Below are 26,504 nucleotides of genomic sequence, written 5' to 3'. Positions count from 1 at the left end.
GTGTCAACATGAATGTGAAGAGTGCTTCATTGTAACCTGAAGGCGATTCTTATGGCAGACAAATGAGAGGACGGTGGGAGCCAGCCACAAAGCCTTGCTTGACAGCACTCTGTACAGCGATCAGAACACATTGAGGCTTGACAAACCAGCCTAAGACTGGTCAGGCTCGTAAGTTGAGGTATTGGGGCACATTTTAGCTGGTCAGACTGGGACATAAGCCGGCCTGCCACCTAAAACCAGTTAAGACCAGCTTAAACCAGCTGAGACCTGACAACCTCCATAAGCTGGTTTAAGCAGCATTTTTCATAAGCAGTATTTTTCCTTTTCAGCAGAGTAGACCAAAATGTGTACCATACATGGTTTACACCTAACAGGAATAACAGGCAGTCTTAATTACTCAAAACCCTAAGGCTGTAAAGAGCAAATAATTGATTATTTTTTAGACATAATTTCTAAGAAAAAACACTTTGAATGCAATGGGTAACATAATGAGTCCCAGCTGAAGAGTCATGGTTGCAGAAAGCCTAATTTGTGCGAAATATCAGATCTGTGACATTTCCGCATGCTCAAACATGTCGCAGCAGTGCCAGAGAAACACATAAATTAAACAACTGATTTACTTAAACTCAGGGAGCGTGACACACCAGGGTTGTGTACCATTCAAAATCAGGGTTCCCACACTTTTTAACCAAATCATATCCATGAATTTTTCAAGTGATTTCTGGAAACCAATTTATAGAAATTATTTTCAGTTAATTGGTGGAAATGCTTCATTAAAGCATTAGCTTCAGATGAATAAAAAGGATTCATACTCAACATATGATTCAATCAGAAATCTAACATCACTATTACTTGTGAGCAAGTTCACTCTACACAAGCTCTAACCAGGAGCAATATTTAGGTGCATAAATATTTTAGATCAGAGAGCAATTAGAAAATATATTCACTACAGAAGTTTATATTCACTATAAAAATTAATATTACCATCAAGTTTCCAGGCTTGGCAAATTCCTATACAAATTCCAAAAATTCCTTGTACTGACATTTTAATTCAAAAGAAATGTAAGTATATTTAAATGTAAATAAAAACTTTTTGCAGTTGCCAAGAGCTAAGGTTCCAGAGACGTCTGATATTTAGGTGAGACATGTAAGAACAGACTATAGCATGTCCTGAGAGGGGCGGTAGGGAGGGAAAAAGTATGTAAGACAGTTCTGGTGAAGGCCAGGGCCACCCTCCCTCTCCATTTCCCAACTGCAGGAATGCACCAATGCCAGCCAGAGCAAACCAAGGTTTATCTACAGCAGGAGGATGGGAATCAGCTCGCAAACAAGCCTTACCGCGAACTCAATCATCAGTACTAAACAAAGAACATTTCACAGCATGAAGTTCAGACCCACAGGTCCTCTTTCCCAACTCTGACTTTTTCCCGAAGATCCTGCTGGTTTCCCAGGTTTACACCTTGCATGGGAAATATAAGTATGGAAGAATTTGCACCACTCATGGCTTACAAAAACATAAAACTGTGGGAACACTGGGTTTGCAACCACAGTTGGGTAAATTCCTCAAACAAGTAATCCATAACAAATTACTAATTACTTCTCTAAAGTTATAATGAGATGACTTTTCTTTTTACTTTTTCACAATACTAATTACTTCACTTTTAAGTTAATTTCAACAACAATTCACGTAAAAGTTACAAATAATATTTTCTCCTTGTTCATTGTCGCACATACACTCAGCACCTAATTCATAAGTTAAATGCAATCTACATAAATATTTCTGAAAAGTGTGTGAACAAAGTAATGCACTAAAAAGTAGTAACATCATAAGTCAATAACTGTATTACTGATTACAAGAATTTAAAATGTAATGTGTTTCACTGCAGATTACAGTAACTATAACTAATTAGTAATCTAGTACCAGTTAGCCAGACGTTTGACAATCCGAATAAAGTCTGGTCCAATTGGCATCTTTTTCTACCCACTTAAAACGGAAAGGTACGTCTGACCGACATGATGTGACCAATCAAAGTTTGTTTTGTTTATACATGCAGGGCTCGACATTAAGGCTTGTCCGCTTGTCCGGGACAAGTGGATTTTTTGTAGGACAAGTAGAAGAGAAAATTAGTTGTCCGACCGTACAAGTTAAATTTCAAACAAAATAAAATGCCATGTTACTTCACGTTATGTGCCACTCATTACGTCTATTTTACAGATTTAATTTAATCGATTTGAAACTAACACATTTTTTAATAAACACAAGATTTTGACGCATATCCAAGGGTTTGTGCGGAGTGTGGAGCGCGTACTGAATGGAACAGAGGCGCTGGCGCGAACACTTGCGTTTTCCTATCAACAGTGGAAACAACTTAAATACTCTATCATTTCTGGTCATACTGAAAATAATAATACAGAATTTGCAACTACTTTTATTTGTGTAAATTCACAATAACAAGAAAACGTGCTTTTGCAAAATAAAATAAAACAATCAGGCGGGCTTTGGTCTCCGTGAACTGAAACTGAACTGAAACAAAATATAGTCTATGTAACGTTAGGATAAAGCTTGAAATGTCCACTTTTAAAGAACCAATTCGAATCGAAAGAAAATAGCCTAACGTTACCGTCTGATTATGCAATCCATATGAATTTCTCTCTAAAGAGCATCCGCTTTACATCGGAGATGGAGGTATATTTCCAGCAAACACTGATTTAGAAAACATTAAAATGCCTCGTTATTTTTTCAGGTTATAAACAGAAAAGCTCCAAAAACAAGAAGTCACCTTAAACCAACAACATAGGAATTAAAACGGAACGAAATTTTTTAACCAAATGGAAAGATGAATTCGACTGTGTTATTTATGAAGACGGAGTAATGTTCTGTGGCGTCTGTCGGGCGCAACCCAACCTGGCTGACAAGTAAGTGACGTTAGCTAGCTAACTTAGCGTCGGCAGCTGTGTAGCTACTGTAAGCAAGCATTAAAAGCATTAAAGCATTAGTTCACCTCAAAATGAAAATTCCATCTAATTTTCTCCTCCAACTTCAAAATCGTCCGACATCTTTGTTTTATTTTATAATTATTAATAAAAAATAATATTTCGTGACGTTTCCAACGTCGCAGACCAGCACAAGACCAACAATTGTGGTTATAAAAAGTATAAATATTTTTTTTTTTAGAAAATGAACGATCGTTTCGCTAGATAAAGACCCAATTCCTCAGCTGGGAACGTGCACAGCCCTTTGAAGCACTTCAAAGCCCTTTTAAACTGCATCGATTTGGACTTCAACGTGTTGTTAAACTTAATCATATTTATTTAGGCATATCATATCAGTTATTTGCCTAGGCATTGTTTCTAATTTAAAATAATCTATTATTTAGATTTCATTTCAACTTTATTTCAATTGCTGAGCAATGGTTGCGCTTGAAGTCCATTGTGTGGAGAAAAATCCTGAAATGTTTTCCTCAAAAAACTTAATTTCTTTTCCACTGAAGAAAGAAAGACATGAACATCTTGGATGGCATTGGGGTGAGTAAATTATCATAAAATTTTCATTTTGAGGTGAACTAATCCTTTAACAGCATTTGTATTGGTTGTACAATGTACATAGTTAAATATTACTATTAGCCATTTGCCTACTTTAGCAAGTCACAGTATTTCCAAGCCCTGATAATGTACTGAACTGTAACTGAGATGACGCAGTAAATAATTCCTCTTTCAAGTAACTGCACGGTCTGTATGTTACCAAAGGATCTTGGGACGAAGCTGCAAAACAGTACATAACAGAAATTGTGTAAATGTTTTAAATGCTTTCAATGGTTTGTTCGAATTCTGCATTAGCAAAACACAAAAAAATAAATGAAATTATAAATCTTTACCCGGGCAAGTGACTTTTGTGCAAGGACAAGTGAAACATAAATTTACTTGTCCGAAGGACAAGTGCCTCAAAAAGTTAATGTCAAGCCCTGACATGCCATTTAGGGTCGCTTTTATCTGAAATGTCTCAATAACAGACTGCCGTTTAACCTTTTCATGAGCAGGGTCTAAATTCCTCTGCATTGCCTGCTGGATTTAGTTATTTTTGTGTATGACACTGCACAGCCAGTAGAGGGGGGCAGAGTGTAGATGAGTATATATTTATTTATTTTGTATTACTTGACATAAAAAAAATACTATAAAAAAATGAATGAACAAATAATATCAGCAGTCTGGTTTGCCAATGCACTCACTGTATGACATCTCAGACATTACGTGTGTGCGTGTGTGACAAGCGCTTATGTAAACAGACTTTGCTGCGTGCAAGGATATAGCGCTCAATCAGCATGTTTTCATTGTGAGTATATGAGTTTAAACTGTTATCGTGGTGCTTTTGTGATGGTTTGGCTGTCTTTTCAAAAAGCAAACAAATTATATGCCTGAAAAGACTGTTTGATTGCTGTTTGTGTGAATAAAAACCGCATCTGCACCTAATCAGCAGATGTGGCTGCATGCATGGGAAGATTGCGTTTAGATATGATGGCTGTGCATATAAAAGCTGTGAACTGTTCTCGTGGTACTCTGGTGACAATTTGTTACATAAAATAAACATATTAAGATGCAGAACGCATCTGAGGACGATCGCTTTTGATATATTGACTGCGTATAAGAGCAGTAAACTTTTTATTGTGGTACTTTGGTAACGAGTTGGATGTATGTATATATAATAAACTTATTCTGTAGTTTAAAAGACTGTATGAGTAACTGTTTGAGCGAATATAAATGGCAGATGCTTGACCAGCGCAGCCTGTGTTGGTGTGAAAGCCGATTTGAATCTGGCAACTTGTAACATTACTGGTTGTTGCAGAAACATATGTGTAACGCTACTCTTTGGGGCCCAGTTATTAACCCTCATAAATATGTGACGTTACGTATGAAAGGCTTAATGAGCTAAGACATTTTTCCATGGAAAACAAAGAGGAGATGTTAGGACGAATGTTAGCATTAGAAGGCGAGTAAAAGAAGACAGAATTGTAATTTTGGGGTGAAATTTGCCTTAAAGTTCAGAAAGGTTACTGTACAATAGGACTCTTTGATATGAGTTGAAGAGGAACATTGACCTTCTCTCTGCAGTGGAGATACAGTAGTAATGTACTCAGCATCTCCTGCACTGTAATTACTCTGGTCTCACCAGAGTTCTGTACTGTATGTGCTATTGGCTCAGGGCCGGCTGTACTGCGGGTCCCTGACAGGCCCATTTTCAGGGTGATTAATGATCACAGAGGCCTTATGCTACCTAAAACGTCCTGAAGTGAGCATGCATAGGAATTGCCCTTGAGCGCTCTCCTGCAGCAGGGAGGGAAGGGGGTATCGGCTCTTTAACACAAACTCCCTGGAGGCCTGACAGTGAAGACAGTGATGCTGAACCATTGGGGCACTGGGTCCATGCCAGCCCAGAGACCAGTCCCTCTAATATTGTCTTTGAACTACGCTACCTGTGAATCCTGAAGAGATAAGATCCATCAATCGCAGCAAACAAACTGCGGCACAAGAGTTCAACCGTGACCGACTACTCCCATGACACAATGTGAATGACGCAAACTGTAAAACTAAACTGACACCTAAACTGTAAAACTACTTAGATATTTGTATATATCTGAATATTTTGCAATATACTTGAAATATTTTGTTCATAAGGATGTCTGGTCTGATATTGCACTAATGTAGCTACTTGTAATCATCAGATTTCTCCTTTAGCATTTCCATTCATCTCAATAGCTCGCACATTTTCTGTGCTCAATTGTTACCAGCCCTATCATGGTGACTGCTCCACATTTCGCAGGAATTGAAAGTAAATATATTAGACGTGCAAATGTGAGAGAAGAAAAATCTGCATTTTACACAGCAAAAATGGGGACTTCCAACTGCCAATGGAAGCAAGTTAATAGAGTTTGTTGGGTTCCAGATTTTTTGATATGTAAATATCTGCAACCTTATTTAGAACACTGTGAGAGCAGAATGCTTTACCAGTCTTGCGGAGTGGGAAGTCATCTTTGGGGTCGTACATTCCCAGCTGTAAGTGGTTGTAAGTGGAAATCCCTGTTTGAGGTGGCGAGCTCTGGTCCAGTGAACTATGCTGGGTTTTCCTGTGGAATAAATCACAACATGTAAATAAAACAAGCCCAAGCACACAATGCCAGTCAAAAGTTTGGACGCACCTCCTACTGATAATTAATTAGTAGTATTTTCAAGTGCCAAGTCAAGTCATCAAAACTATAAAATAACACAAATTAAGTATGAGTATCTTTGTCTATATTCCAGCTCTGCACCCTCTGGAAATTCTCTCAAGCTACTTCATGAGGTGCAACCTAAAAATTATTTTTGAATGAGTTCACATGTATGCTGGACACTCATTGGCTGCTCTTCCTTCTTGCATCCTTCTGTTTACCAACAAACAAGTGTAGAGTATGGCATAATTGCTTCCAAATATGACAAATAACAACAAGTAATACTGTCACAAGTTGCCTTGGCAAAATCAAAGGGATAATATCCTCTTAAAGTGAGAAAACAACAGTGACTTGTGCTGCACTGGGGCATTGGAGTTCAGCCGGCATCATCACAGACCCAAGAATTTAATCTGCCTATCTTCAGCCCATCTCAAACAGCCAGCATCGCCAAGAGCCACACTGACCTATTTACAGTATATACCACATGCCAACTACAGAAATGACCAACCCCAGTGCAAATGTTATAATTCAATAAACTGTGGCTGGTAGTGTGGTGAATTCATATTTTGTTCACCTGTCAACTTTGATCATTGTGTACCTGTGGTGGGTAAATCTTTTTTTATTTATTTATTTTTGAGAAAAACAAAGGGGCAAACTGAGTGAACATGAAAATAAAAGCATTGCTTTTATGAATGTGTTCCTCTACATTTTAGTCAAGAAAAATCTGTATCTGTTGCTTTGCTGATTCAATCTGAGGGTATATGCATAGTGTAATACCCCAGCCACCCCGCCAATATCCAGAATTCATCCTAATGGCATGCGTCCACTGGCACGTTTTGAGCAGAGATGAGCGGGCGTTTTCAATTAATTCCTAAGGGAGTTGAGTGAGCTGAGATGGATCTAGCTCCTCTACCAAGGAGAAACAAGCATGGTGCAAGCCGCCGTGGGGACATTGCCGCCATTTGACATCAAGGTGGGTGTCTATCACCCCTACTTTTCATCCTATGCATGGATATGGTGCCGAGTGACATTCAAACGCTGCATTCATGGACTCTACGCCGTTGATGACATTGACGTTGCACTGGCAGATGAAACTCGGCTGGAACTCAAACAGAAGACGTGGATTAGGGACGAACGCCTGGCCACTTTCAGACTTCGGCTAAACATCACGAAGACAGAATACCTTGAGTGCGGAGACCAAGTGGACAGATTGATCACAGTTCATGGTCAAAACCTCAATAAAGTCGCCGCCTTCAAGAATCTCAGTCCGCATGTCTCAGCGGATGGAGAATCACTCCATGACGCCAGCCATTGCGTCAATGCGGCCTGGATGAAGTGCCGTCAGGTCACTGGAGCCCTGTTTGATGACAAGATCCCCCTGCGCCTTTAGTCAAAGATCTACAAATCAGTCATCAGGTCAGTCGCACTTTATGGAGCTGAATGCTGGGCAGCCACAAATAGGCACGATGGAAATGCGAAAGCTCAGGTGGACACTAGGACTAACAAGGATGGACCTAAACACCGATGTACGGAAGACACTCGCCATGGCCTCAATCCAGGACAAGATGCGAGAGGCCCATCTGCAGTGGTATGGACATGTAGTCAGAAGCCACAAGGCCTCTGTGGTGATGACAGTGATGAGACTAGACCTGGCTGGCTAGAGACACGTACTGTAAAGGCACTGACACAATTACCATTGCACGTCGAAATTCCATGAGTGATGTGACACCAGCAAAAAATAAAAATAAAATAGCCAAGCAGCCTCTTTTTAATACTGCAGTTTATACTCTTGGAGAGAGATATTTAGTGTAGCTGTGTACGAAGCACCACCCACACAGAGGTCACTGCCAAACCAAGCAACTTCCTATTGGTCAACACGACAAATTCACCTGTTAAAATTCACCAAACTTGAAATCCACATGAAATCCGAGAGGGGAAATTCTTCGCCACCGAAAACCCATCGCACAAAATTAACGATCGCACAGATTCCCGTTGAGATTACTGTAAATGTGACTGTGCCTTAAGTATTTTAAGGAATATAATGGCATTATTGCAAGGTTAGGTCTATTGACATAATTTAGATTCAAATTTACGGTTTAACATCACAACTCATTTTTGGTATAAAAAGCAAAGATCGCTGTTACAGTAACACATTTACAATGGAAGTACATGAGTCCAGGCAAAAAACATTCAAATACACGGTTTCAGAAGTACAGCCAGAAGACTTAAATATTGTGCATGTTAGCACAAGACTAATGTGATAGAATTGCTAACTGACCTTGTAAAGTTATATCCAATATATAAAACAATATAACGGTCAATGACTAGTTGTGATACTCACCCGTACCAGTAGCGTGGGTCGTTAGGCAAGCAGTGGTTGAGACTCCTCTGGGCCAGTGCTTTCTTCTTATTCAGGACAAACTCCTGCAACCTCATCTTCACCTCAGTACTCGCCACAGCACCTGCCAATCACAACCAGGGAGGGAAATTGAATTTTCCGCCCACCAGACACAATTTTACTAGCCACTTTTAAATCAAATGTATGTATTAGCCATATACAGACAACTTTTATGATACTTCTATGCTGTTTTTTCCCCCAGTCATCATTCACATTCAAAATATAGAAAAGATAGAGCAAAGTATATTAGTCAAAAATTCACCTTTTATGTTCCAAAAGAAAGTCAAGTAGGTTTGGTACGAGTAATTAATGACAGAATTTTCATTTAAGACTGAACTATTCCTTTTCTGTCACTAACCATGTGAAAATGAGCTAGAGTTTTTATAAAGCTTCAGCTTCAATGCATTTTTGACAGTCGAATTCTAGACACTGTAATTTGTCGCGCAGTAATTTCTCTTTCTAAATGGCCTTACATGTCTTAATAGTCCCTTCAGCGCGAGACACAGAAGATTGAAATCTCCCCAATTGCTCACGACTACAAAAGCTGACACTTGTTTCCCATTGTCAATAAACAACTATTCCATGGAGCCCAACACGGCATGGATATCTCTTTACATCGTTTCTTTATTCTGTCCTAAATAGAGAGGAAAGTCTTTCAAGACAATTCCACAGAGACTGGTTAAACAAAGATGTCTTTTATCTCTCTATTGTTCTCTCTCTGAAAGAAACGCATGAGGCAGATACAGTCTCACAGCTTTATCTTCAATTACCAGTTTTCCCTTCACCTGTAAACAAGTCCCAAGAGGCCATCGCTGGATTACATCCACATCTGTGCCGCCAGAAAACACACATGACTCCTCTCACGCAACAGGTGACCGGTGTGTCAACGACAATTGTGAGGGATAAAAATAGACTGACAGGAACATTCAAGAGAACAATATACTATCTAGCACCCTTTTAGATAATAGATAGAAGCTTAAAACTGACAACTAAATACCATTTCACACCAAAAGGGATGCATATATTTGTTGTCAGGAAAGGTCATCATATGAACTACTTTTATGGTAGTTTTTGGAGCTTTATAAATGTGGTCACTATAAACTATGTGGAAAAGAGTTTCTTCTTTTGTGTTCCATAGGGGGTGGAGGGGTTTGAAATTGCATTAGGGTGAGTAAAAATGGACAGAATTTCTATATTTCAGGTAAACTCTTCCATTAATAAATGTAAGTCTCAAATGTAAACGAGGACACTTACTCTCTTGGCCACGTTCTTTGTTCTTGAGTAGTTGAAGCTTCTGTTCCCGCTGTTGTTTCTCCAGCTCTTGTTCCTGGCGATGTCTCTCCAACTTTCGCTGGTGCTCCAGAAGTTCCTGCTGATGTTTCAGGGCCAGAAGATCCTGCTGATGCTGAGGAGAGAAAACAAATGCAACATTATATATAACCTGACAAGTTAATTCACTGTACCTTTTCTTCAATTATCTTACAGTATATCTGAAATCTCAGCATCAAAAATGGCCCTTTTGCAATGGCAAGTAAACATGTGATAAAAGTTACTGGATGTTGTTTACTGAAGTCTTGTCGAGACAAATTATCCAGAGCTAATACAGTTGAATAAATGGCAAGATCTATCCCTTTGAATTTGCATGTTTGATGGTTACTCATGATAAAAATAATAATCTTGACATAACATTTCTGCCATAAAACAGTGATCAAATATGGAAGCTGAAGTCTTGGATCTTTCTAATGATATATAGTTTGTCAAGACAAAGGAAATGTTTAGGGTTCAATTCAAGCTGAGCTCAGTCGAAAGCATTTGTGGTATAATGTTGATTATCGTAACAAATTATTCTACTCGTCCCTCGGTTATTAAAAAAAAAAGAAAATAATTTCAGTTAAAGTAAGGCCAGTTCATAAATGTTAAAATAAAGTTTCAATTTTCTAAAAAAAAAAAAAAAAAGCCAAATAAATCTATATAATTCAAAAATACTGAATAAGAAAATAATTTTTTGTAGTGTAGTTGCAGCCATATCATTCAGGAAATACTTCAAAAGGACGTACACAAATATTGGTGATTCTCACAAAACTTGTCAAGAAAATGCCCTGTTCCTATCTTACTCCAAAATCAAAAGAAACAGATACAAATTTATATAGAGAAACTGAAGCCTATTTTTCGAACAATAATGTTGTTTTTACATTATTTTATTTATTATTTCCATGACAGTTACGCACATTTTTTGTGATTACAGTTTCTATTCAAGACAATTATAGGCAATTTAACAGATACCAGGTTGCACGCAGAAATACAACATTTGTAAATAAATAAAGTAACATAAAATTGCACCATGGAAGAAAGATTAAAAACAAACAAACCATAACAGCAAATCATTCTAAATGATCAAATAATTAAATCAATAAATTGAAATAATTATTCTAATGCTCAGGCTTTGTCACTCCAATTGCTGACAGAATGTGTTTTAGCCCCATTGATCCATGCAGTGCTCCATTCTAAACAGACTATATTGTAAAATGAGGACAACCAAATTTATTCCATGTTCACCCAATTCTTACTAAAACAACAGAAAAAAGATCATTATGCTATTCTCATTACTCCAACGTGAAAAAATGCAATACACTATTTAAATGATTAATTATTTATAAGTGATCTCAGTCGATTTTAGACCGCTTTAATTGCAATTAATTACAGTTTTTCGTAGTTAATCGAGATTAATCGCAGATTTTGAAACTGCTGAAATGTAACTCTAAAAATCTTATTTTCCCTACAAAATGCATTAATTTCCTTCTTAGGAAAAACAACAAAACAATATGTAACAATACAATGCTTTATTAACATTTTCCAAACAAAGCATTCCACAGTACAATGATAGAAATGCACTAATATAGCACAAATTTAAGTAACATTAAATGTTTTCCCAAAGGTTGACTAATTGAAAGTACTAGTCCCCTCATATGTTGCATATTCATTGCAATGGGCATTAAATAGCTTAAACTCTAATCCTTCACAACATTAATCAGCCAGCAAACTGTAGCTATCTGCTTTTTTACAGCAATCATGAAGCTGTGTTCTTGATTCGCGTCAGGGCGGCAGCACCAGCATCAAAGGTTGTTTTGAACTCCACATGAAAAGCGATTTTGAGACAAAAATGTCCCATTCTGCATTTTGGTGACAGTTAAGACTTGGTGTGTTTCTGTGGTAAATATGATATATATAGGCAGGAACATACTTAATTTCTGTCACAAATTCCATCTAGATTTTTTCTACAACAATAGCATTAAGAGCTCCTTTCCCCATAACTTTATCACTGACACTGAATCAATTCTGTGTGTGTTTGTGGTATGTTCATTGTCTTAATGCAAAATATAATTGAATTTTAGTTTTGTGTTTATTGATTTGGGGATCAATATGACCAGGACATTTACTGGATTGGTTTCATGACAACCACCCATATATTTTTCATAAAAAGTGTACAAACAGCTCCACTCATGTCCAGAACCTGTATGCCACAATAATAACTAGAAAATTAAACCGAGAATACTTTTAATTGGAAAAGACTGAATAGGAAGCAGCTCTTTCGTGATCTCTGCAGTTTGCTGTTGTTAAATGCAAAGCTGCAAAAACATCCAATCTATTCTCTTCTGTCTCTCATCAACAAGGTGTCGCAGTGAAAGCACAGCATCCATCAAACCCCGAAAATTACACGTTGGCCATTTAATGCTGAGATTAGCTCTGCCTGCAGTCCATGAGGCTATTTATAGCACGCTGAGGGCTGCTGTGCTCCCATTGGCTAGAAAACCTGAGGTCTGCTGAGCTCACAGTCTCCTGGTGTTTCCCAAGGACAGAGTTCCCATAGTTATTGCAGACACCCTTCGCCCAACTGCAAGAGTCCATCCTCATTCCCTGCTGCAGTCACCAGCTTTACAATGAGACCTCAGTATGAAAGCCAATGACAGCAGTGCTTGCCTCAGGAAACCAAAACCACACAGACGCAACTGATGCCCGTTTAAAAACTGCTCTGCATCACTCTCTCCAACAAACATAAAATGTCCAAACAAACTTAATTCCTCACAATCTGTACAAATAAATAGACAGTTGAAGACAGAGGCATGGGAAACCCTAAAGGAAGGGAGGAACGGAGAAGAGAATAGCTTCAGTGAGATGTAGTTTAGAGGAATAGTTTACTCAATAATGAAAAGTGATGTCATTACATGTTCACCCTCAGGTTGTTTCAACCCTGTATGCTGTTAATTTCGCTGCGGAACACAAAAGAGAACAAATGCCGTTTGTTATTTACGACTTGGCATAAAAGTCTTACAACTTTTGTTTTGTTGCGATAATTATACAAAATCCCTTAAATTTGGGTAAATGTACCTATTAAGCTCAAGTACCCATTAAGCACACTGCCATCTTTGAGCTCAGATTCTAAAAAGAAAAAGCAATGTATTTTCCTATTTTATGTTTTAACCAATTGATGTGTTTGTTACTACATACCTCCTGTAATTTTAAACCAATCAGACCATTGCACACTGAGATATGTGTATCTATGTGTTCACACTGTCTGGCGGCCATTTTGAAAGCTGTCTGAAAACTTTCACCAGAAGAGGAGCCCCTCAAATGTGCATTTTTTATATGTTTAAGCCTTTATTTTGGGTAAGTACATCTACTTATTGCAAAATTTAGAGATTAATGTTTAGACTTTTACATATTTTAACCTGGAACCTGGATGTGGAAAATAATTACAGTTAGATCTAAAAGATATTTTTAGCAACATAACGCAGATGCTACAGAACATAGCCAGCTTACTAGCTGTATAAGATTGTGTGCTACACTAATATATTTCTTTACAGGCATTAATGGCTTGTACTTTTATATCCATAATATTATAATTGTACATTTTATTGATAGTCTGTGGTTTTAAACTGCTGTAATTTGTAAAGAATTAATATTATTGTTAGGTGAGCTTAAAGGGTGCACTACTATGAAATCACACAACTTCAGTGTGACATCAATTAGAAAAAGCATAATTTCATAGATATTGTCAATAATAGTTGTTCATATTCAAATTGGTATAAACTTAATACATGACCTAGATTATTTATTTAGCTAAATATTTTCTTTTAAATTTCATGTAATATTTATTAATTAACAAATAGTTTTTGCTCCAATTAAGCACAGTGTGCTCCCTTTAAGCTCATCCACATTGAACGTCTATGTAAATACTTCATAATCAGACTTATAATAACTAATATTATACTAGACTAATATTAACTGATGGTTGTCACCAAGTTAATCTTCATAAAAAGATTAATAAACTTATTTTCAAAGTCTTAAGATGACAAAAGCCAGACGAAACTATAGTGTATGCCCAAAGATGAAAGAGGCATGTCATCTATACAAAGAAGACAAAATTGAGGATGTTGAGAAAAAATTCATTCTGTGTAAGGCACAACTAGAGGGTGCAGGACCCTTCTACTTGAAGAACCACCAAGAGATAGACGATCTCTACAAAAAGAAGAGAATATAAATAAGTTGACATTATGAAGAGGCTTCATAATGTGGCTAGTTTCTGTGTTCATCCCCATGAATTAAATGTTTTATTGGTTTGTTTTTTTATTTAATTGTTCAATATGTGTTACTTTGCTGAACGTGGACTAGTCTAGATGTTGCAATGAGTTTGAATGACACGTCACTATGAATAGGATAAGCTACCTGATCAAATTGAATGCCTTGTTGCTTGATTTTAGTGGTCTGTTTTTTTGTGATTGACTCTGTACCTTCAAAAAAACTTTTTCAATCATTCCTTAAAAAGGTTGTTTAAAATAAACAAGATTTTATAATAAAACTTGTTGTGAGCTTATTGGGAACAGGAGTGTGCTTAAAGGGTACACAAACGTACCCATTAAGCCCAGTCAGACTTTTTGCATTTAATGATGTACATTTTAATTTTATTGCTTTTGTCATTTAAAATAAATAAAATATTGTTGTTTAAGAGATTAATATTTTATTTTAACATAACTTTTTTTACTAAAACCAACATCCTGTGCCCTAAAAATGTCTCAATGTAGATTTTGGTGAGCTTAATAGGTACGTTTACCCTACAGTCTGTTTATTTACACAAAGATATTGTATTGCCTCAGAAGACTTGGAACATAGCACATGAGTCATGTTGACTACTTTTATGGTGCTTTTTGGCCTTGGGAGGTGAGGGAGAGTAAAAAGTGGCAGAATTCTCATTTTTGAGTGAACTATCCCTTTAAGAGCAGACAGAAACAGACAGATGCTGTAAAGCTCCTGACAGGAAGACAAGCAAAGATGAATGCTCAAGGCTCAGGGAGTGATGAGTCAGCGACGTTCGCATCACCTTGACATGCTCCTGCAGCTGCACTTCATGCTGGCGTGAGAGCTGCTCGTGCTGCCGCTGAAACTCTGCGATGAGGAGCTGCCTCTGGATCTGCTGTTTCTGCTTGAGCGCAAGCAGTTCCTGTTGTAGCTGCTGCTCACGTTGAGCCGGGTCCGCCGGGGCAAGAGCAAACTGGTGATCCACGCGCAGGTCCATGGGGATAGCAGAGGGGGGCACTTGCAGTGGCAGAGCCGCACTCACATCAACTGTGGAAACGGAGAGGAAGGGAATTAGTGAATAATCGAGAAAATGTGTGGTTTTAGAGAGAGATAAAAAGGGCAATAGTGGAAAATAGGATTTTCCTTGCTTTAATTTTTTTTAAGAAATTTAATCAACTATTCTCCTTCACAACCATTATCCATCCATTCATCCATTCATCCTTTGGTGGCAAGAAATCTTAACAAGTCTATAACATTACATGTACTCTGCAGGCACACAAATAAAATAATATGCTCAGATAATGAGAATTTAGGATTTCTCAAGGCCCCTTTAAAAAGAATCACATTTAAAATAAATAATAATAATTTTAAAGCATATAATTGTTTTTTAAAAACCAGCCAAAAATTATAGAGGATATCAAAAGATTCTAATTTGCAAAACTACAAACTGAATATATTAAAAGGCCCCTTGAAGAAGACTCTAATTTCTATAATTAAAAAACAAATAAATAAATAAAAATAGCAAATGGCAATAACTACTTTACTCACTTATTTTTTGAAACCTGCATAATAAATTAGTAATGTAGGACCCAGTCAAGTTTAGAATAATAATTCAATACAGAATTGTAGTTATTATTTTGAGGATTAGATTTGTTTTATACAAAAGTATTATACACTCACTGAACACTTTATTAAGGAACACTATTTTCCTAATAAAGTGCCCAATGTGGTCTTCTGCTGTTGTAGCCCATCCAACTCAAGGTACGGCGTGTTGTGCGTTCTGAGATGCTATTCTGCTCACTACAATTGTACAGAGTGATTATCGGAGTTACTGAAGCCTTTCTGTCAGCTCGAACCAGTCTGGCCATTCTCTGTTGACCTCTCTCATCAAAAAGGCATTTCCGTCCACAGAGCTGCCGCTCACTGGATGTTTTTTGATTTTGACACCATTCTGAGTAAACTCTAGAGACTGTCGTGTGTGAAAAAAAAACATTAGATCAGCAGTTACAGAAATACTCAAACCAGCCCATCTGGAACCAATAATTACTATTGGAATCACTGAGATCAATGACAGTAAGAAGCAATTTTCAAAACAAAAGTAATTTTCTTTAACACATCCCTAAAATAATGTGCATACACAAAGTTCAGTGCTGCTACTGCATCATTTCAGTCATCAAATCAATAGTGAAAAAGAATCACCATGTTCTTGGGACAGATCTTGGCAAGATTCATGACCAGCGAACATGGCCAATGGGTGCAGGATGCGACCTGGCTTGTTGCATCCACTTCAACCATGTCTTGCTGTCTGTCTGTCTCTCTCTCTCTTTCTCTCTCATAAGAGATACATGTGAAGAAAACAAAGAAACTGAGCAATTATATTCATCAGTAAGAATGCTTCTGATGAGAGTTTCAGTGGCTTTACGACCTTGAGTGTGCTCAAGAACCAAAATAGTTTTGGGTTAAATGAGCAATGAAATTCAGCACAAGTAAAACAAGTAGGACATCATCACATCACATTAAATGGTATTTTATATCAGTTTTTACAGCATGTAATTAGAAAAAGCAGAAAAGAGATTCAAGTTTTCCTTGAAGTCTGGAAACCAGAATACTGTCAACACATCAACAGAAACTAGTGGTGGGCATTATGACCGTCAGCTAGGGTTGGATATCGAGTTCGATACATTTTAGGCACCAACTGAATTGCCTCTAAAATATCGAGTATCAAAAAATGTCTTGTCGTTCGGTACCAAATTTTGATACCAAAGGGGTTAATCTCATCAACGTCAGTGATAAGCATGTAGCATGCTAGATGTGCCCAAATCTAAAAGTGCCAGTGATTGGCTGTGTTTAGGCATCAAGGAAAAAAACTAGTTTACGCCAGTTACGCCCAGAGACATGGCTCACACGTGAGGCTGTAGTGTGTATGCATCCCAACCCACATAGATGTAAAAGATGTGGGAAAGATCAAAAGTGTGGCTACATTTCACCAGGCTCGATGCCAACAGCGTGCAATGCAATATTTGCGACAAGATAATTGCTGCCAAGACGACAAATCTGATGAAGCACTTGACAGTGCACAGAATAAATTTAAGAGCAGAAAGTTGCTCCGTCTTCAACTGCAAGAAGACCACGTTGGTGCAAATAAACCTACAAACAAAATCGGCTAACTTGTAGTGGATTTCATAAAATTGTTATTGTTTAGGAACCGGTATCTAAGTCAAGATATCGATATCGATATTTAAATTTTTTTAACGATACCCTGCCCTACTGTCAACTGGTAGAGATTTTTCTATACGACTTACCGCATAGTAAATATACAATACTGTGCAAACTTTTTAGGCAGTTGTGAAAAATGTTGCATAGTGAGGATAATGATGCCATATTTAGTTTTCATTTACCAACTAATGTCATTCAAAGTCCAGTAAACATAAAAAAGCTAAATCAATATTTGGTGTGACCACATTTGCCTTCAAAATAGCATCATTTCTCTCGGTTATTGGTTGGGCCGATAAGATGTTCCAAGTTTCTTGGAGAATTCACCACAGTTCTTTTATCTATATAGGCTGTCTCTATTGCTTCTGTCTCTTCATGTAATCCCAGATTGACTCGATGTTCAGTGGAGTGCTCAGTGGGGTCCATGACATCTGTTGCAGGGCTCCCTATTATAGGATATTCTATCCTATTATATTTGCAAAAGGAATGTACAGTGAGTCAAAATGTACAGTATATTTCCTATTGACACACTAAAGCTGAAGATATAAATAATCATCTTTAGACAAATGTTTTTGTGAAATACATTAAGTGCCTAAAACCTTTGCACAGTTCTGTATATGTGTGGCTAACAGTGCATATTTACATTATTCACACATGACAGCAATGATGAAACAGAGAGAAATGCAAAAGTAATGCTGCATTAATATTTGCAGCTAATAACAATGCAACAAGCTGCAGCAAATTTTGAATATATAAAAAAATGATGGTGTGTGTGTGTGCAAATCGGTTATGTTAAAACGTCTTCAAATACACATTCATTCAGAATATTTTTATACTTTATTATATTCGTTTTACTGTTTTGAGACTGTTGTTTACCTCAAGTGTTACATAATGCAGTATATCATTAATTTGTTCATTCAAGTTTCTAATGAGTCCCTTAGGGTTAGAGGACAGGGACAAATTAAAAAATTTTTAATCTTTTGCATTCCCCAAGTTTAAAATAAAAATAATCTTGAGATTAAATACTTTTCCTTTGTAAACCTTTAAGTTCAATAGATTATCCAAAAGCAGGCATAACCACATTGTTATTTAATATATAAAGCATTTTTGTTGAATTGCCAGAAGAAAACAAAAACAACTATATTGAGATATACCATTAATGTAATATACAATCAATCACTCATAGCATGATACTAAGATTTTGGTAATATTGCCTACCCCTACCATAATCTATTGAGAACGACTGAGAGGGCAGAATGAGCCAGAATTAATTTCTGTATCTTGCTGGCTCTTTTGTCAGGCTCAAACTAGGCCAAGGTTAACACAGCAGATGCGGTCTGCAATAAATAGCCTCTGACACATACTACGTCTGGAAAGGCTAGCGTGGGACTTCTCCATGAGAGCAATGTCTTAATAAATAGGGAGGGGGGTGATGGACACTGGCCACATTCATGCTTAAAGTTTTAGCTCTGCTCATGGTACGTCATCATTCCCAAAATGCCACGAGTTCAAGGATGCCTCTTTTACCTCACAACAGACTAAACAAAAGCACTACCAAAAGCCCTGCTGCCACACAAAGGCCAGAGTCTAAGGCTATTTCATATCAAGGAATATAAAACATCCCTTTCATCCAGACCAAATCATTTCATAAAAAGTTATTTGTGACGCAAATCCTGGTTCACAAAGAAGCTGTTGATGCCCAACCCCTAGAACTGACCACTATGCTCTTTGGCAGCATGCACTCAGTTGGACAGGAAACAGTCAATGAGTGAACTACTTCCTCTACATTTGCTTTGCATACATAAATGTCTTTGCTGACAATAGACAGGCAAAACATATTTGCATGTGGTGCCCAGTCCAAACAAAACCCACTTGGCCAAACACAAACAACTATTAACAGTAATTAACATGCCAGTGAACGCCACACAGCACTAGCAAACAAAACATAACTCTAATTGAATAAATAACACTTTGAGCAAAATTGGTCTTTCTTGGTATTTTTTGTGAGACATTCAGAGTGTTACATTCTTGCGAACATTCTCTTAATAATCAATAAAGCTGTCTACACTGCACAATAAAAATATTATTTACACCACGCTATGCCTTGTAAATTATAATGGGAGAGTTTTAGTTTGTTTCGATGTCCGTTTGCAGTGTAAATCGAGTGTTAAATCATCTACAGTGCAAGCGAGGGGTTTGTACATCTTGTGAATAATCCAAATTTAAGTTCATGCATTTGGCAGACACTTTTATTCAAAGAGACATACACTCACCTAAAGGATTATTAGGAACACCATACTAATACTGTGTTTGACCCCCTTTCGCCTTCAGAACTGCCTTAATTCTACGTGGCATTGATTCAACAAGGTGCTGAAAGCATTCTTTAGAAATGTTGGCCCATATTGATAGGATTGCATCTTGCAGTTGATGGAGATTTGTGGGATGCACATCCAGGGCACGAAGCTCCCGTTCCACCACATCCCAAAGATGCTCTATTGGGTTGAGATCTGGTGACTGTGGGGGCCATTTTAGTACAGTGAACTCATTGTCATGTTCAAGAAACCAATTTGGAAAGATTCGAGCTTTGTGACATGGTGCATTATCCTGCTGGAAGTAGCCATCAGAGGATGGGTACATGGTGGCCATAAAGGGATGGACATGCTGAAACAATGCTCAGGTAGGCCGTGGCATTTAAACGATGCCCAATTGGCACTAAGGGGCCTAAAGTGTGCCAAGAAAACATCCCCCACACCATTACACCACCACCGCCAGCCTGCACAGTGGTAACAAGGCATGATGGATCCATGTTCTCATTCTGTTTACGCCAAATTCTGACTCTACCACCTGAATGTCTCAACAGAAATCGAGACTCATCAGACCAGGCAACATTTTTCCAGTCTTCAACTGTCCAATTTTGGTGAGCTCTTGCAAATTGTAGCCTCTTTTTCCTATTTGTAGTGGAGATGAGTGGTACCCGGTGGGGTCTTCTGCTGTTGTAGCCCATCCGCCTCAAGGTTGTGCGTGTTGTGGCTTCACAAATGCTTTGCTGCATACCTTGGTTGTAACGAGTGGTTATTTCAGGCAAAGTTGCTCTTCTATCAGCTTGAATCAGTCGGCCCATTCTCCTCTGACCTCTAGCATCAACAAGGCATTTTCAGCCCACAGGACTGCCGCGATACTGGATGTTTTTCCCTTTTCACACCATTCTTTGTAAACCCTAGAAATGGTTGTGCGTGAAAATCCCAGTAACTGAGCAGATTGTGAAATACTCAGACCGGCCCGTCTGGCACCAACAACCATGCCAAGCTCAAAATTGCTTAAATCACCTTTCTTTCCCATTCTGACATTCAGTTTGGAGTTCAGGAGATTGTCTTGACCAGGACCACACCCCTAAATGCATTGAAGCAACTGCCATGTGATTGGTTGATTAGATAATTGCATTAATGAGAAATTGAACAGGTGTTCCTAATAATCCTTTAGGTGAGTGTATATTGCATTGGTTCACGTATCAGTTTGTATGTTCCCTGGAGTTGTCCTACCAGTTGAGCTACAGGAAGATACACTGGCAATAAAACTTGATGTTTCTTCAGTACTCATTTTCTTATGCACCTCAAACATATAACATGCATTTGTGGATCTGTCTGCTTAAAAGTCACTCATTATGACTGGTTGTCATGACTAATAGGCTTGTAGACTAATTTAAACACCTCTGATTTGGCATTGCATTTATACACACAACAGAGTTGTCTGTGATTAGTTACAATGCTCAACCACAGCATTAAAACACACTGTAAATAGACAATTTTGACAGAATGGGAGTAGACCAGATGAAATGCTGTAATCTATGCATTTTATGATTATTTAAAGGAATATTACGGGTTCAACAAAAGTTTAGCGCAATCAACAGTATTTGTGGCATAATGTTGATTACTATAAAATCACTTCAAATTGCCTTGTTTATAAAACAAAAACAAAAATAAAATTGGTTACAGTAAGGCACTTACATTGGAAGTAAATGGGGCCAGTCCATAAATGTTAAAATACACTCTCAAAATGTGAACATTATCCACGTTAACATGATTTTAAGAGTGATAGTGTTACGGTGTTTACCAGATTATAGGGTTAGCCGCTGCAATGTCGTCATGACAACAAAGTTGTAATACTGGAAAAAACTTAAGATAAGGTTAGTCAATTATTTGATCACACTAAAAACATGTTAACACATATAATGTTTATGTTTAATGGCTATACCTTTGAAACAGTGTGTATTTTAATGTTTGGGAACTGGCCCCATTCAATTCCATTTTAAGTGCCGGACTGCAACCACTATTTGATTTTTATATATTTCTTTTTAAATAAACAAGGGACGAGTCAATTATTATTATTTTTTTTCGGTAATCAACATTATGCCACAAATGCTGCCGAATGAGTTTAGCTTGTATCGAACTCAGAACATTCCTTTAACTGCGGCAACAGCATTTGTAACATTTATTCTCACCTGCCTGTCTGAAAGTCTGCGCTGACCAACTGGCCCCTATCTTCAAACAGATCTTCAATAGATCATTGGAGAAGTGTTAGATCACTGGAGCAGTGTTAAGTTCCCTGCTGCTTAAAATTCTCCACCATCATTTCAGTCCCCAAATTATTATTTCAAGCATTATATCCTATAACACCACGAACAAACCTGGGACTTATGCAAGGATCCTATTTGCGGACTTCAGTTCAGCCTTCAATACCATCATGCCTGATCTTCTCTCAACCAAACTGACCCAGCTCTCTATGCCAACCACAATCTGTCGGTGGATCAATAGCTTTCTGACAGATAAGCAGTAACTAGTTAGACAGGGGAAAATCACATCCAGGACCCTCACTATTGGTGCTCCTCAGGGATGCGTTATCTATCCACTGCTCTTCTCCTTGTACACGAATGACTGCACTGCAAAGGACCCCTCTGTCATGCTTCTAAAGTATGCAGACGACACCACAGCCATTGGCTTCATCTGCGACGATGACAAATCTGCATACAGATGGGAGGTTGAACAGCTGGCTGTCTGGTGCGGTGACAACAACCTTGAGCTGAATGTGCTCAAAACAGTGGAGATGAAAGAGAACTTCAGGAGAAATGTCTATTTATACTCTTGTCTTGTTTTATATTCTGTGTCTCATTGTAATGTTCTGTGTGCACTTGCTTGTTTCTCATATCACCAAACAAAATTCCTTGTGTACGTGAGCACACATGGCATTAAAGCTCTTTCTGATTCTCTAATCTCAGTTATTTATTAAATTAATTGTACAGCCCTAAAGCTATTGTGAACTTGACTTGACCGCAAGGGTTGCGGGTGGCATTTCTCTTTCTTTTTCCTATCTGTGAGAGCTGTGAATCAACCAGCCCTGCCCCCAAACCCAAAAAGTCACACTGGCTCAAGCTAAGCGCTCTAAAATCTATCCCGTCAGCACCCCCAATTCAGCACGGAGGGTGTGCTGATGTAGAATCAGCCTTCCCTTTCAGTAAACTTCAGATGCAGTTTGTTTACTAGGGTAATTATTTCAGGCAGGGAGGATTAGGTAACATTTGCGTTTGGAGTTTGCAAACCAACGGCTGGGGCTAATCCCAGTATTTGCTGTGCTCTCCAAGGACTTGGCAAACACTTTGGGAGCCTGTTAGGACATTAATAACAGCCATGGTCTGGTGTGTTATTGTTAGGGAGCATGTTGGGGACATTTATTTGCATGCTGTATATCTTCCCCATTAGAATGATGCAATATAAGCGTATCCCTGCAACACTAGTTCTGTAAAAAGGGATTTGCTGACAAGCAGAGTCAACATGCACACCGACATGCCATTCACCCACACAATATACAGCATGGACTGAAGGAGATTGATTCACCAAGGCCATGAATGCAGCAGCCAACCCTTACACCATGTACCTTGTGAAGAGTGATGCATCCTGGGACAGTGAGCACTCTGCACTACTATCCATCAGCAATGCATCATATTTAAGTTAGTCGCAGGAAATGAGTGCAGGTGCAGTCCTGGAGAGGGCATGCCCAGACGCATCTATGCGGCAATATGATCCTGCCTAAAACAATAGCATTCAGACCGACAATGCTCACTAAAACCAGACAGAACGTACGGGCAGGTTCACATGAAATCTGCAGAATTCCACAGCAAGCTCTGCATTTTACTGCATAATTCCACAGAATTGAATTCACAAAGTCTTGCACATCCTCCACTTCTCGTGTGTTTGTATAAATATTAAATACTTTAGCTAATTTAATGCTGCTTTAAGCTACCATTAAAAGTGAGGTACTGTCATATCTGCTTCCAACATACCATTTTAAATACATTCCACATATATCTGCAGATTCTCTTCTAAAATCAGTGCAGAAAATTCTGAAAAAACAAAGCATACCCTAGCATTTATAGAAAGAACATTTTTCGAATGCTTTTAGTGAATGATGAAATTCATCATCTGATTCATTTTTTTTTATTATTATTTTTGTTTTTTTATCAGGGTTCCCACATAATGTGACTAATGAATTTCCAGTTCTTTGTGATTACTGGATAAGGATTTAAATTGTATTATATAATTAAAAATATTTCTATATTTAAAAATATCACAAACAGCAACTTCTAGCTGCTTAAATACTTTAAAACAGAACATAACTAGAAACATTTTATATTCACCTTAGAAATTTCAATTACTTTTCCAGGACATTTTAGAATTGTATTGATTTCCATGACTTTTCCAGGCCTGGCAAAGTCAACAATATTTAAACATTTCCAGATATTTCCAGCTTTTTCATGACTGGGAGCCCTGGAAAATTTTACACTTTCATGTCATCTAGTAGCATTGAACTTGGGGTGAATTGGCCTTAAAACAAGCAGCAAGACAGTGACAACAAATGAAACTTTAAAATACAATAAAGAAATCTATGAATAAAAATCTGATCTTTTCCATTACTTTCGCCTAAATCGCACACAAGGGACTTTCCTGAAAAGCACAGTGTGGCTCCGGGCCCTCCCTCTACAGGCCAGCATCCATGGCTGACCCCTTGACCCATGTTGGTATTCCGAGGTGTGAGGAAGCATCAGAGCTGCGTGCTCATTGCGTCAATGGATCCACAGTTTTTCGCAGGCCACGCTCGTAGGAATAAAGGAGCATTTGTTCTGTCCCATAGATACTGGCCATACTGACGATCACGGACCAGCTTCCAGAGCAGGGTGGACAATCTGGAATGACCATCTTCAGAGTAAGAAGAGGAGGCCATTATAGTAATGCCTTCAGTAGTCAAGCCATGGTACCAAGATGTGAGAAAGACAATCTAAAAATCTAAATGGTTTTGCTCAGATATTCTGAATCAGGAATTCACATGACACAAACTTTTGGTTAATACAGGTGCATCCCAGCTGTATTGTTTGGATTTCGAGAAACATTTACATTACCTTAATTGGGTTATGAAAATTGTTTCCATAATCGTAATATTTCATGTTATATCGACCACATTTCAGACAATTTTCAGAAACTTCCCTTTGCTTTAATTTTTTTCTTTTAAGACAAATAAACATAAATGATGATCAAAGCCAAAACTTGAAATGCCATGGCTCAATATTTATTCAGTAATCCACTATTTTCAAGAATAGGGTCATAATTAAAAATTTCACCTATGATTTTACAGCAACACTACATTTAAAAAATAACCATAGTTTTTATACAAAGATAGGTAGGTCTTTTACTAAAATCAGTTGACTTCAGCACCCCTTTATGCATCATATACCAAAAGTGTGAGTCAGTGTTTCCTACAGAATTCAGGGCTTGCAACAGGGGGAAATTTTTGTCATGAAATATGATGATTTACTACTGTACACCACAACTGTCAAACAAAAGGTAAAAAAATCGTACAGATCGGAAAGTCAAGTAGAATACAACAAACAGTGTGTCAATCACATACCAAATATGTATTGAGTAAAAGTCCTGAGAAAAAAGAATAGGGTTTATAAGCTGTAAAAAAAATGTCTTTATGGAATAAAAAAATAAATAAAATCTTAAAGCGAAAACGCAACAATGCGGAAAACCAGTTAAAATCATGATATGTCCTAGTATGATGATCAAACCACAAAGGTTGAGATTTAATTATATAAATATGCAGTCTGAATGTACTGTGCGCTTACACTGATAACACCTCATCATAAGCATCACGTGCCCTCTGTATAGGGCTGCATCTAACGATTATAGTGATAATCAACTAATCTAACGATTATTTGAACGATTCTTCGACTATTCGGTTGATTATTGCCACGATTAATCATTCGTTCTTAACCGACTATTCAGCTTGTACCTAGACTTAAAAGGTTGTATTAAATGTGCTTACAATCAATAAATAGGACAAAATCATCTTTTAAAAATACCTTTAAACGACATTCACTGAATTCCAAGGAAAGTTTAATTAATCAAAAATTCACTGCAAAAAAATCCTATTTTTGTCTTGTTTTCCACATATTCTCTAAAAGCAAGTGTAAATGTCGTATGTGTTGCTTCTCAGGTAAATGTATCTTGTTTTAAGTAGGCTGTATTTAGATATTTTAAACATATTTAAATATTGTATTCAGCATTCTCCAATAAATTTCTTTCTTCTGCACTATAGCTACTAATGTAAAAGTATGCTGTTTTAAATGAGTTTTAGATACTATTTTTGGAAAACAAGCCAAAAAAGACTGATCAAAAACGTTGTTGCCGTGTACATTGGGCTAAGACTACACTCACCTTTAGTTTCACTTCGATCCATCTTTAACTCACAAAAACAAACTCTATCTTCTTAATCAAGCTGTGTATCACGATTTACTTCACAATAAGGTACACACGTGACACATAGGCTACAGTATATTATGATTCGTCCCCGCGCCAGAGGCTGCTTCAGTCAGGTGCAGTTAGACGTGGCGCTGACCGCACAGAGAAATGCCATTTTTGAAGTTTGTTTATGATGCACTTCCTTATTATTTTAACTTTAATAAAGGATGCATTAAAGATATAATGTCAGGTTATTTGCTTTTTAGATGCTCTGACATGCAGGTTTTGCTTAAATGGAATGACAGATCCGGCTCTGCTTTATTTCACGAT

At 37.6% G+C, this 26,504-nt stretch overlaps 1 protein-coding gene across 2 annotated transcripts in view; it reads right to left on the bottom strand.

The window, feature by feature from the left end:
• Positions 1-26,504, bottom strand: part of LOC127654795 (histone deacetylase 4-like) — a 255,719-nt gene that overhangs the window by 87,892 nt on the left and 141,323 nt on the right. For both annotated transcript variants that reach the window (XM_052142223.1, XM_052142224.1), the window contains 4 exons: positions 14,975-15,219; positions 9,853-10,003; positions 8,542-8,662; positions 6,001-6,119 (listed from right to left, as the gene is read on the bottom strand). In XM_052142223.1, coding sequence (XP_051998183.1) covers positions 6,001-6,119; positions 8,542-8,662; positions 9,853-10,003; positions 14,975-15,219 — 636 coding nt within the window. The remainder of the gene's footprint in view (positions 1-6,000; positions 6,120-8,541; positions 8,663-9,852; positions 10,004-14,974; positions 15,220-26,504) is intronic.

This window comes from Xyrauchen texanus, chromosome 14 (genome assembly GCF_025860055.1).
Source record: "Xyrauchen texanus isolate HMW12.3.18 chromosome 14, RBS_HiC_50CHRs, whole genome shotgun sequence".
NCBI classification, from domain to species: Eukaryota; Metazoa; Chordata; class Actinopteri; order Cypriniformes; family Catostomidae; genus Xyrauchen; species Xyrauchen texanus.
The sequence above is the reverse complement of the archived record's forward strand: the minus strand, read 5'-3'. Positions and strand labels throughout refer to the sequence as shown.